This window comes from Bufo bufo, chromosome 2 (assembly GCF_905171765.1).
Source record: "Bufo bufo chromosome 2, aBufBuf1.1, whole genome shotgun sequence".
NCBI lineage: Eukaryota > Metazoa > Chordata > Amphibia > Anura > Bufonidae > Bufo > Bufo bufo.
This window is the reverse complement of record NC_053390.1, coordinates 46,531,120-46,544,197: the sequence shown is the minus strand read 5'-3', so window position 1 is coordinate 46,544,197 and position 13,078 is coordinate 46,531,120. Positions and strand designations below refer to the sequence as shown.

Sequence of the window (13,078 nt, the reverse complement as noted above, 5' to 3'; positions counted from 1 at the left end):
TTCTCACGCGAGTGCAAAACGCATTACAATGTTTTGCACTCGCACGGAAAAATCGCGCATGTTCCCGCAACGCACCCGCACCGTGTGAAAGAGGCCTTACAATTATTGCTACAGTGACATTTACGATATGACTATGCAGATGGAGTAGATTGCAGTGTACAACACACGTCATCGCAACGCTGCCAAATGGCTACTCTTTGCTTCTGAGCCATATTTATCTGCATACCGGATACTGAAGGAATTGTCATGCTTCAATAGAGGCTTCATTAGCTGCAACTATTCCAGCCAAAACCTATGAACCAGACATTCTGCATTGGACTCTCATTTTGCATAAGCAGAGGACATGATTTCTCCTGTGCTTTTGCTAGGTTTCTGAGTTTATTCGCCGCTCCATTACATCTCGCTCTATCCCCCCTGAGACTTATTTAGACAGTTAAAAAAATACATATTACAGTGGAATAAAGCAGAATCATACCTTTGGGCGTTCTGAAAGGAATTGGGTCGGAGAGGGGCCCCAATCCTTTGGCATTGCGAGCCTGTATTCTGAAATAATAAGCCGTGTCTAGGTTGAGGTCAAGGATCTCATGAGTGAGTCTGTCACCACTGATCGTCTCCATCACCCAGTCATCTATCTGGAGGTTCTTATCCAAGGTATAAAACAGTATATACGCTAAAAACACAAATACAAATATAGATTGTGACAGCTTTAGGGAAAATTTTAAACTGTCATGAATTATAAATGAGTCCAGGTCCTGCATTATGTATTTGTAGCCGCAGTATCAACATCAGAACGCATTATTCTTTCGATGTGGTAAGTGCCAGCTTCCGTCACTTCTAATTATGATGAACCGTGCCGTTTGTAACCCACTTGTTCATCTTTCTGGATTTTTCATTTGCAAGGTTTCTTCCCAGAAACTAAAAGCCTAAATCACATCAGTAATTGGAAGAAGACCCTGAGACACAGAGGAGGGAAATGTTGTCTGTACTGAGCAGGGACAGCCAACTATCTTGTGTATATGTATGGGGATATGTGTATATTTATGAATTCCAACACCCAATCTTTTTGTTCTCATGGGAGCTATGCCACTGCCAGAGGCCTACTCCCATTGAAAACACATGTACTCTTGACCTGATCTGTTGAAGGAATAGCTGTACGGACAACCATTACTGAAGGTGTAGGGACAGTTTAAGTGGTTTCTGGTGGCTAGGTGGTTAGCATTGTTGAGTCTAGGGTCTTGGATTCAAATCTAACCCTTTGGATCCCTTCACTGCAAACCCATACAACTTTTTAGAGCCTCTGTCGCAGATTCCATCAAAAAGACTTGAAAAAAAAAGTCCTGTACATGCCAGGACCAGTTTTATAGGAAGCCACATAATTGACCAGGAGTCTGGGAGGAAACTGGAGAACCCAGAAGAAAACCATGCAAACAGGGGGGAGAACATACAGATGAGTTCTACCTTAACTATGTTTGAATTTTCAGGTAAAAAAACTGATGCATTCTTCTGGCATCTAGTAAAAAAAAATATTTTTTAAATTATGGGTAACTATGGGCAACAGATGGCCATCACAGGTATAAGTTGTTGTTTTTTTTAACATGGGAGCCTATGTCAACTTGTAACACTCATCTCAGATATGTCAAGCCAAGATAAAACTTACAAGGCTTGTGGCAAGGATCCGACACACCACACCCTGACTGATCATCTTTTTTCGGGCAGTAGCTGGAGCCAGAAACTATACAGTGAATGGAAGACTCTGTCCACTGTGTATTTTCCAGCATGGCGTACTGCAGATCAGCTACTATTCAATTGAATGGGAGCTGAGCTGCAGTACCCCAGCATGGCTGCTACATAGTGGGCGGAATCTTGTGCTTCTGGTTCCATTCACTGTATAGTTTCTGGCAGCTGGCTGAAGTAGTTGGTGGGGGTGCTTTGTGTTGGCCTGAAGATAGGCCATCAATATCTAAGTACCAGAATCATGTGCCAGGATCATTGAGTTTTCAGTAAACTATTGATATGTCATAGAGACATGAAAAACTTTGATCGGTGGTGGTCTGAGCGCTAAGATGCCCAATGATCGCTAGAACGAGGAGAGAGAAGCATTAGCATATCTTTCTTTCTCCAACTTGCGGCAGGAAAGAAAGCAAAACAGACCTAATAGAAAGGCTGGGCCCATTTCAATTCCGTCTCCTGCAGCAACGAGAAAGGTGGGGGTCTCAGCACTCAGACCCCCACAGATCAAAGTTTTGGATATGTCCCTATGATACAAACTATTGTATTGTTCTGACCTTCCATGCCGACCACTGGATTGACCCTGTGCAGTACTGTATCTTCTGACCTCTGCTGCCTTTTCACTACATTGACCATGTGCCACCTGCTGGTGTCTCTTGACCTGCCTGGGTAAATAGCCTCTAAATGGAGACTACTCCTAGATGTAGCAGCTCAGTGGCCCATGCAGCAAAGTCAAGATCCCCACAGGGGGTGAAAGGGTGAAAACCTGAGGTCCACCTTGACAATGCCCTCAGGAGTAGCCCCACCCCAAATGCAGTATGTTCAGTAGGAATATATTGTCACAACAATCTTGTCTACGGGTTGTGTAAGAAAAACTGTATTATAGGTCGACGACCCCCCGGTTATTCATCATATGATACATTTTTGGTCAAATGGCAAGTTCTAGCATGCAAACTTCTTTATCCATCTAAAAAAATGTAATCAAGAAAAGTATCGCTAACGAGAAGAGAAAGTGAAGTGGTGAGACATGTGGAATCCAAAAAAAAAGGTGCAGAACAAGCAAATTACCAGTAATCTTGCCGTTGGCTTCGATCGGAGGCTGCCAGCTCACTGTAACAGCTCGAGGCTTCCTTTCCCTTGTGATGACTGTTAAATCCTTCGGGGCAGATGTTGGAGCTTAAATGGTGTAAAACAAAATTAAGAAACAGTTGGCTATGAATAAGGTGTAAATTAACAGTACGACATTCAAGGTGCTGATAGGAAACATTATTCCAGCGGAGGCAGGAGACGTAATGATCAGGAGGTTCACACATCTAATTATGACATCCTGACACTTTCTTGCCCCGGTGTTTGGTTTTCATATCATGAAACTAAAACTCTGCCAGAAGAAGTGATACTGATGTCTGTGGTGGTACTGTGTCTAGAAATGTCATATATAAGGAATAGTGTGCTCTCTATGGCAAATTATAAGGGTATTCTGGACCACAGAGGCATTCTGGTCATGGCACCAAAGGTTAGATGATAATTTTTGATATTTGTGTTGGGGATACGTTATTTTTTAAAATTCAGACACTAGTTGCTACAGAAGCACTTTTAGAAGAGAAAGTAGTTGATTTGAGGGTTTCCAAACTCCAGGACCTCTAACAATTTGCACGTTGAATGGGCAAAGATGAACTGACCTTGTGGTCCTGCTCATACAAATGAGCTGGAGAGCAGGGCCGGCGTCATAACCCGGCATCCCCGGGCAAGTGCCGGGGCCCAATGCTCCTGGGGGGGCCCACTGTGCTGCTATGAGCACTTCCATCAATACAGATGGGAGCTCTCACTGCTGTCCTTTCACATACGCAGTACCCCTCTGGTGGGCCCTCTGAGCTGCAGAGACTCAGGACACGCCCCCTCTACACAGGACACGCCCCCTCTACACAGGACACATGCTGCCTGAGGAGACTGGAGAGAGACCGCACGGCTGGAGCTGGAGCAGAGAAGTGTGGAGACAGTCTGTGAGTCTGCACTGTGACTGTCTCTTCTCTGTGGGACAGAAGGAAAGGGGGGGACACTGCTGCTTCATTCTATTTAGTTGTGTTACTGTTTTATTAAGCTGATTGTCTCCATGACACCTGCCCCCCCCCCCCCATCCTGTCCTATCTCATCCTCATGGAGCCCCTGCTGTCTCCTTTCCTCCCTCATGTATCCAGGGCTCCTGTTTCACCCTCCTGTCTCCTATTGCTGCCCTGCACAGACCTCCTGCCACTACTTGTATGAATCCCCCTCATAGCCCCTTCAACCTACTTGCTGTGTCCACCCCTCCTGTCCATCCAGGGCCCCGGGCCCCTGTCTCACTCCTCTGCCTCTCATTATGGTGGCATCTGAACCGCATTCACCATAAGGACCTTCTAACATCACAGGGTCATGTGACTGTGCCCCCCACCCCGTACTGTGCCCCTTTATACCCTGCATTGTGCCCTCTTACCACACTCTGTGCAGTGCCCATAGTTATTCCCTGTACTATGCCCTCTTATACCCTTTTATCCGGTCACTGTATGGTGGTTTTATCCTTGTATGGCGGTGTTATCACTATATGGCGGTGTTATCACTATATGGCGGTGGTATCCAATAGCTGGATGGCCATAACTGTATCCCTTTCTGCCCACACCACTTTTTTTAGACCTGGCATGAGCGGGAAAAGATACAGATTGCGGTGTTAAGGACCTTTGCGCCACATCTGTGTCAGAAATACGCCTAATATAGACGTATTTCTATATAATAAATGACCCCCTAATCGTATGATTATTCGGGGGGTGGGGCTAATATCTTTATATTATATAGATTCTAGTGTATTATACTGTGCCCTGTATTTTCCAGTAGAAAATGATCCTTGGGAGACACAGTCCTCATCCCTGACCACCAGGACCAGGCAGCGCTCTGTCAGTACATGGAGGCCTCCCCTCTCCTCCATGCTGCTCCGCTGTGTACTGGGGCTTATTCTGACACTAGGGCTGGGTTCACATCACATTTTTGCCATCCATTTAATGCATACTGAAAATGTATGCGTTAACAGATGCCTCAGACTGATGCCGTACAGTGGCGTCCGTTCATCATACAGTTCCATGGTAAAAAAACATATACGTTAACGTCTGCATTTTTTACTTGACTCTGCAGGATACAAAAACGTGGAGTGCTGCACATGTGTATACATCAAACCGATAGGAAAAACGTAATGTGAACACACATTGGGGGGGAGGGGGGCGTACTAAATTTCGCTGTGGGGCCCAGTCAGTTCTAGCTCCATCACTGCACATCTCCTTCTCTCCTCCAGGCCTGGCTCACTGCTGCAGCGGGCCGCCGTAGAGAAGGAGCGCAGGGAGCTGCGGTTAGTGAATGACAGGACCACCAGCTCCCCTGCAATGATAGGTATGTGAGGGGGCCACTGGGGGGTCATTCATCACACTGTGAGGGCCCCTTACACAGTATAATGACTCCCAGTGCCCCCCATTTAGTATAATGATCCCCATTGACCCTCCATTTAGCATAATGACCACCAGATCCCCCATTAAATATAATAACCCCTCGTGCCCCCTCCATACAGTATAACCCCCAGTGTGGGGGCGACTGGGGGTCATTATTCTAAATGGAGGGTCACTGTGGGGTCATTATACTGTGAGGGCCCTTTACATAGTATAATGACCCCCAGTGTCCCCCATTTAGTATAATGATCACCAATGACCCTCCATTCAGTATAATGACCCCCAGAGCCCCCTCCATACAGTATTCCCCCCGTGTGGGGGCTACTGGGGGTCATTCAGGGCCGGCTCCAGGTTCATGTGGGGAGCTGGGAGCTGCGGTTAGTGAATGACAGGACCACCAGCTCCCCTGCAATGATAGGTATGTGAGGGGGCCACTGGGGGGTCATTCATCACACTGTGAGGGTCCCTTACACAGTATAATGACTCCCAGTGCCCCCCATTTAGCATAATGACCACCAGAGCCCCCATTAAATATAATAACCCCTCGTGCCCCCTCCATACAGTATAACCCCCAGTGTGGGGGCGACTGGGGGTCATTATTCTGAATGGAGGGCCACTGTGGGGTCATTATACTGTGAGGGCCCTTTACATAGTATAATGACCCCCAGTGTACCCCATTTAGTAATGATCACCAATGACCCTCCATTCAGTATAAATACCCCCAGAGCCCCCTCCATACAGTATTCCCCCAGTGTGGGGGCTACTGGGGGTCATTATTCTAAATGGGGGCGACTGGGGGTTATTATTCTGAATGCAGGGCCACAGGTGGTCATTATACAGTGGGGGGGAATTGGGGGTTCATTATACTGTGTGAAGGGCCACTAGTAGTCATTATACTGTATAGGGGCCACTGGGGGTCATTATACCGTGTAGGAGCCACAGGGGGACATGTCAATGTAAAAAAATGCCTCATGGGGGCCCACTGGGATTTATCGCCCAAGGGCCCACATGAACCTGGAGCCGGCCCTGCTGGAGAGTCTGTGTGAACAATAAAGCCCCATCAGTGTGCTGGTCAATAGGGTTTCCAGAGGTTGTATCTCCACCGATTAAGCATTGTTCACTTATCTTAAAGGGGTTCTCCAGGCTACAGATAGGATCACATCAGGATAAGTAATCAATACCAGCTCCCCCACCGATCCGCTTCGGAAGCAATATAGTATACGGGGATGGAAGCAGATAGATCTATACACTGTAGTGGCTGTGCTGGGGTGCTGCAGCTCAGCTGTCATTCAAGCGAAAGGGAGATGAGCTTCAGTATGCTGGTGCCAGAAACTACACAGTGTGCAAAACCATCTGCTATAACTTTTGATGCTGTGGTTGCCTGAAACAGCTTATCATGGGGATCCCCACCGATCATGACCTCAATATGTGTAGCCCAAAGAAACCTCTTTAAGGATAGTCAGTCAATATTAAATTGTGGTAAATCCCCTTTAAAAAAAAAAAAACATGAATTGCCCCTTTTCACTTCAAAAAAGGTTCTGTAGTTTGCCAGGTGCAATGTCCACCAAGCAATCATGCCTCCCAAAGATAGTGCTAATCACAATGCCCTAAAAAAATTGCCAGCACTGCCCCATAGAGTACCACAGTGCCCAACAAACAATAATAGCAATAAAATAGCCAACCACAGTGCCCTCTATATTAGCTTACCAACAAATGTTTCTAAACCCTTTCATCTAAAATGCCCCCAAACAACGTAAGCCATTGTCACTTAACCCCTTAAGGACCGGGCTCATTTTCACCTTCAGGACCAGGCCATTTTTTGCAAATCTGACCAGTGTGACTTTATGTGGTGATAACTTTAAAACGCTTTGACTTATCCAGGCCATTCTGTGATAGTTTTTTCGTCACATATTGTACTTCATGACCCGCAAAATGGAATAAAAAAAATTCATTTTTATTTATAAAAAAATACCAAATTTCTCTGCTTCTATAATACATAGTAATACCTCCAAAACTAGTTATTACTTTACATTCCCCATATGTCTACTTCATGTTTGGATCATTTTGGGAATGACATTTTATTTTTTGGGGATGTTACAAGGCTTAGAAGTTTAGAAGCAAATCTTAAAATTTTTTTGAAATTTTCAAAAACCCACTTTTCAAGGACCAGTTCCGGTCTGAAGTTACTTTGTGAGGCTTACATAATAGAAACCACCCAAAAATGACCCCATTTTAGAAACTACACTCCTCAAGGTATTTAAAACTGATTTTACAAACTTTGTTAACCCTTTAGGTGTTCCACAAGAATTAATGGAAAATAGAGATACAATTTCAAAATTTCACTTTTTTGGCAGATTTTCCATTTTAATATTTTTTTTCCAGTTACAAAGCAAGGGTTAACAGCCAAACAAAACTCAATATTTATGGCTCTGATTCTGTAGTTTATAGAAACACCCCATATGTGGTTGTAAACCGCTGTACAGGCACACGGCAGGGCGCAGAAGGAAAGGAACGCCATACGGTCTTTGGAAGGCAGATTTTGCTAGACTGGTTTTTTAGCACCATGTCCCATTTGAAGCCCCCCTGATTCACCCCTAGAGTAGAAGCTCCATAAAAGTGACCCCATTTTAGAAACTACAGGATAGAGAAGCAGGTTTGTTGGTACTAGTTTAGGGTACATATGATTTTTGGTTGCTCTATATTACACTTTTTGTGAGGCAAGATAACAAGAAATAGCTGTTTTGGCACCGTTTTTATTTTTTGTTATTTACTAAATTCATCTGACAGGTTAGATCATGTGGTATTTTTATAGACCAGGTTGTCACGGATGCAGCGATACCAAATATGTATACTTTTTTTTTATTTATGTAAGTTTTACACAATGATTTCATTTTTGAAACAAAAAAATCATGTTTTAGTGTTTCCATAGTCTAAGAGCCATAGTTTTTTCAGTTTTTGGGCAATTATCTTGGGTAGGGTAAGATTTTTGTGGGATGAGATGACGGTTTGATTGCCACTATTTTGGGGTGCATATAACTTTTTGATTGCTTGCTATTACACTTTTTGTGATGTAAGGTGACAAAAAATTGCTTTTTTTACACCGTTTTTATTTTTATTTTTTTACGGTATTTACCTGAAGAGTTAGGTCATGTGATTTTTTTTATAAAGCAAGTTATTACGGACGCAGTGATACCTAATATGTGTACTTTTTAATTTATTTACGTAAGTTTTACACAATGATTTCATTTTTGAAACAAAAAAAATAATGTTTTAGTGTTTCCATAGTCTAAGAGCCATAGTTTTTTCAGTTTTTGGGCGATAACCTTGGGTAGGGTATGATTTTTGCGGGATGAGATGACGGTTTGATTGGCACTATTTTGGGGTGTAAGGTGACAAAAAATCGTTTATTTAGCACAGTTTTTATTTTTTTATTTTTTACGGTGTTCATCTGCGGGGTTAAGTCATGTGATATTTTTATAGAGCCGGTCGATACAGACGCAGCGATACCTAATATGTATACTTTTTTTTTATTTATGTAAGTTTTACACAATAACAGCTTTTTTAAAACAAAAAAAATGATGTTTTAGTGTCTCCATATTCTGAGCCATAGTTTTTTTTTATTTTTGGGCGATTGTCTCAGGTAGGGGCTCATTTTTTGCGGGATGAGGTGACGGTTAGATTGGTACTATTGTGGTGGGCGTACACCTTTTTGATTGCTTGCTGTTGTACTTTTTGTGATGTAAGGTGACAAGAAAATGGTTTATTTAGCACAGTTTTTATTTTTTATTTTTTACGGTGTTCATCTGAGGGGTTAGGTCATGTGATATGTTTATAGAGATGGTCGATACGGACGTGGCCATACCTAATATGTCTTTTTTTTCTCCTATTTTTTACCTATTTTTTTTACTTTATTTGAAGAAAATTTTGTTTTTGTTTATTTTTACTTGAAACGTTTAATTTTGCGGGGGGGGGGGGGGAACTTATTTAAAAAAAAAGAATTTCACTTTATTTTTTGTCCCACTTTGGGACTTCAACTTTTGGGGGTCTAATCCTTTACAATGCATTCCAATACTTCTGTTATGGAATGCAATGGCTGTATGAGTAATACAGTGTGTATTACTCATACAGCCTCCAGCCTGCGAGATCCATGGGGCTGGATCTCACAGGCTCATCACAGGAAGGCATCGCGCTGCTTTCCATGCCACTACAGCCCCACGGGGACCCGATGGCACCGCCGCCAGCCGCCGCACCAGGTAAAAGCCGCAAACCGCAGGTCTGAATTTAGCCAAAGTGCCTGCTCAATGATTTGAGCAGGCACCTTGTTAGGATCACCTCCCGCTGTGCGGCGGTTATCGGAAATGCACAGGACGTATCGGTACGTCCTGTGTCCTTAAGTACTGGGACATCAGGGTGTACTGGTACGCCCTGTGTCTGGAACAGGTTAAAGGGGTTTTCAACAGATATGCTCATGAAGTTGCTTACATCCTCCCCATGCATTTTTCCAATGTTGGCCCTTCTGACCTGCTTTTACCATGTAAACTAATCCCCCTGGTTTGTTTTTATCATGTCATGGCTGTGTCCAACCAAACCCATGACGCACTTCCCCTTCCTCTGCCACAGCTCCAGCACCGCCCCTAACAATGCCCAGCTAGTTGACAGCTCCTACCAACCAACCAGTTACATAGATATTTCTTTATCACTGCCCCGGCCATGGACATAACATCACAGAAAATATGAAAGAGCTGCATGGACACGGTCATGTGACCACAGCTCAGAATGGGAGATGAGAACAATACAGGTAAAAGACATACATTACACAATTACAGCGACTTTCATAAATGATTATTTTAAAGGATGCTGATGGAAACTGGTAAAACCCTTTTAAATGGTACCAATCACAAAATGGCCTCCACAGAGTCATGGGCTAGGAATTCTTGAGGTAGAGAGTCAGTTTTCTGCTTTTCCCCTGTATCTAAATTCCCATTGCCAAAGCAAAATGTCTTGGCACCCCTTTAATACCCAGCATCTGACACATGCCCTGCGCTCTAATATATAGCTATATAAAATATTGACCCAGATAGTGTGATGTGACAAGCACAGGATTCCCAACTTTGGCCTAGCTGTCTATAGTGCTATGATCTACATTCAGTTGTAGCGGAGTGGGGCTGTGGTTTTTGTTGAGTGTAAAAGTCAAAAACAAATTTTGGTACAACTCAATGCCATGTTCACATTAGGTTACGCAAATGGGTCAAGTCAGTAAAATAACAATAGAGTATGGCATATTATGGCAGTGATTTGTTGTCATAGCATTCTTAATCCATCATATCCATCATTACCTGTTTCGTAAGTAGCAGCATGAGCCGTCATACTCCACGTACTCGACCTTCTGCCTTTCGTCACCATCACTGAAAACTCATACATGGTGTTCGGTTTCAGACCCGTAACCGTGTGGCTTAAGGATGTGGTATCAGCAGACTTATAAAGAAAGAAAGAAAGAAAAAAAAAGCATAAAATACAACTTTAAATGGGTTTTCTGGTACTAGGATATTGATGGTCTATATTCAGGATAGGTCATTAATATCAGATCGGTTTAGGTCCTACAACCAGCAGCACTCCCACCAATGTGTTTCGAGCAGCTACTGGCACCAGGGGGATGGTTCTCACAGGCTCTCCCGGAAGGCAGCTACGATGCCTAAGGAAGGCATTGTGCTGCATTCTCATCGGGTCCCCATCACAGCAGCGCAGGGACCCGATGGCTGCTTCCTCCCTGCACGGACACCGCACATGCTGCGATAAGCGCTGCCCGTGGCTGTGCAGGGGTTAATGCGCTGGCATCGGTGATTTCACCGATGCCGGCGCATGCAGCAGGGGTCCGGCTTTCAGTATACTAGATGTGGTCTCACTAGCATTCTATACAGTGGGATCACAATCTCTCTCTTACTACCATGGTATTGTAGCAGAAAATGTTACATTTCCAGCATTTCCCCTACAGGGGAAATGCAGAACTGCATGGTACTCAATGAAATCAATGTAATAATTACACACGATGGGTCCCCCAGAGCAAGACCAGTTCTTTGTAACTGATCTCTATGCAGTGGCTGGGTTTGGGGTGGCCCCAACGCTACGCTGGGTCCCCCGAACACCGTCGAGGTGTTACCACATGTTGCTGCTCTCCGGAAGGGATGGTAAGACGTGGTGCACCCCAATGGGAAATAATTCCAGAGAGTCAGGGTCTGCAGGCACAAAACTACAGACGAGGCATTGGCCTGGCTTTTCCAGTCTCCTCCCTGGCAGAAGAAGGGATTGATGCTGAGGAAAGGCTTGAGCTAGCTGTCCCTCTTTCTCTTCAGAAGGCTGGTACCCTGGTTCAAGGCTGGTGATCCACGGTCTGTGGCAGCATATTCCCGTCTCAGCGTCTTCTTCTGGCAGAGTCTCCACTTCCAAGCACTGTTCCCTAACTGCAGCATACTAGGGGCTCTGACTGCTCTCCTTATATACAGTTTTTGCTAGACTAGAACCTTCTAGTGGGAGGGGTGGAGTGGAGAAGCTCAGCACAAACAGATACATTGTTTCAGCTCCCGTCTGGGGTATAGACTTACATTAGAGCTTCAATGATACTCAATGGCAATGACACAACAGGTTTTCCAGACACAAACAAGTTTCCAGACATAACAACATAGCTAAAACCAGACATTTAAAAGGTCAAGCTGTCTGCTTTTTGGTGGTAAACAAGCCTGGGTTTTTCCCTCCAAAACATGGTGGTAAACAAGTCTGGGTTTTTCCCTCCAAAACATGGTCTTCTTTAAACCCTATGGCAGCTGTGGAAAATTACCAGCTTCTCAATCAAAGCCCTAACAGTCTCTCAGTATTCATTAACCCTTTCCACAGAGCCATATAAATACAGTGATAATGAACAGGATATACAGTCAGGTCCATAAATATTGGGATATCAACACAATTTTAGCATTTTTGGCTCTATACACCACCACAATGGATTTGAAATAAAACGAACAAGATATGCTTTAACTGCAGACTGTCAGCTTTAATTTGAGGGTATTTACATCCAAATCAGGTGAATGGTGTAGGAATTACAACAGTTTGCATATGTGCCTCCCACTTGTTAAGGGACCAAAAGTAATGGGACATCATAATAATAATCATAAATCAAACTTTCACTTTTTAATACTTGGTTACAAATCCTTTGCAGTCTATTACAGCCTGAAGTCTGGAACGCATAGACACCACCAGATGCTGGGTTTCATCCCTGGCGATGCTCTGCTAGTCCTCCACTGCAACTGTCTTCAGTTCCTGCTTGTTCTTGGGGCATTTTCCCTTCAGTTTTGTGTTCAGCAAGTGAAATGCATACTCAATCGGATTCAGGTCAGGTGATTGACTTGGCCATTGCATAGCATTCCACTTCTTTCTCATAAAAAACTCTTTGGTTGCTTTTGCAGTATGCTTTGGGTCATTGTCCATCTGCACTGTGAAGCACCATCCAATGAGTTCTGAAGCATTTGGCTGAATATGAGCAGATCATATTGCCCGAAACACTTCAGAATTCATCCTGCTGCTTTTTTTTATTTTTTATAATTGTATATTTATTAGAGTGAAGAAATGACAAAGCATATCCACAACAGATCTATGCACATTAGTATAAAGTATGAGGTATAACATGTGAAGCATCGTATTCACAGTAACTTAGGCATTAATAACATTCAGTAATATTATATAACAGAAAGAGGAATGTCAAGCATTAATATGACAATAAAGTGCACAGAAGAAAGATAAACTATGTCTGTCTTTAATCAGTCCATTATAGGACCACTGAATAACAACGAGACAAGACAAACGATAAGAACAAAGACACAAAAGGGAGGAGGGGGGGG

At 43.7% G+C, this 13,078-nt stretch overlaps 1 protein-coding gene across 1 annotated transcript in view; it reads right to left on the bottom strand.

The window, feature by feature from the left end:
- The window catches only part of DCC (DCC netrin 1 receptor), a 507,302-nt gene that overhangs the window by 71,194 nt on the left and 423,030 nt on the right, over nucleotides 1–13,078 (bottom strand). The window contains exons 20-22 of the mRNA XM_040419605.1: nucleotides 10,529–10,667; nucleotides 2,797–2,904; nucleotides 476–670 (exon numbers count right to left, since the gene is read on the bottom strand). Of these exons, the coding sequence (XP_040275539.1) occupies nucleotides 476–670; nucleotides 2,797–2,904; nucleotides 10,529–10,667 (442 nt within the window). The remainder of the gene's footprint in view (nucleotides 1–475; nucleotides 671–2,796; nucleotides 2,905–10,528; nucleotides 10,668–13,078) is intronic.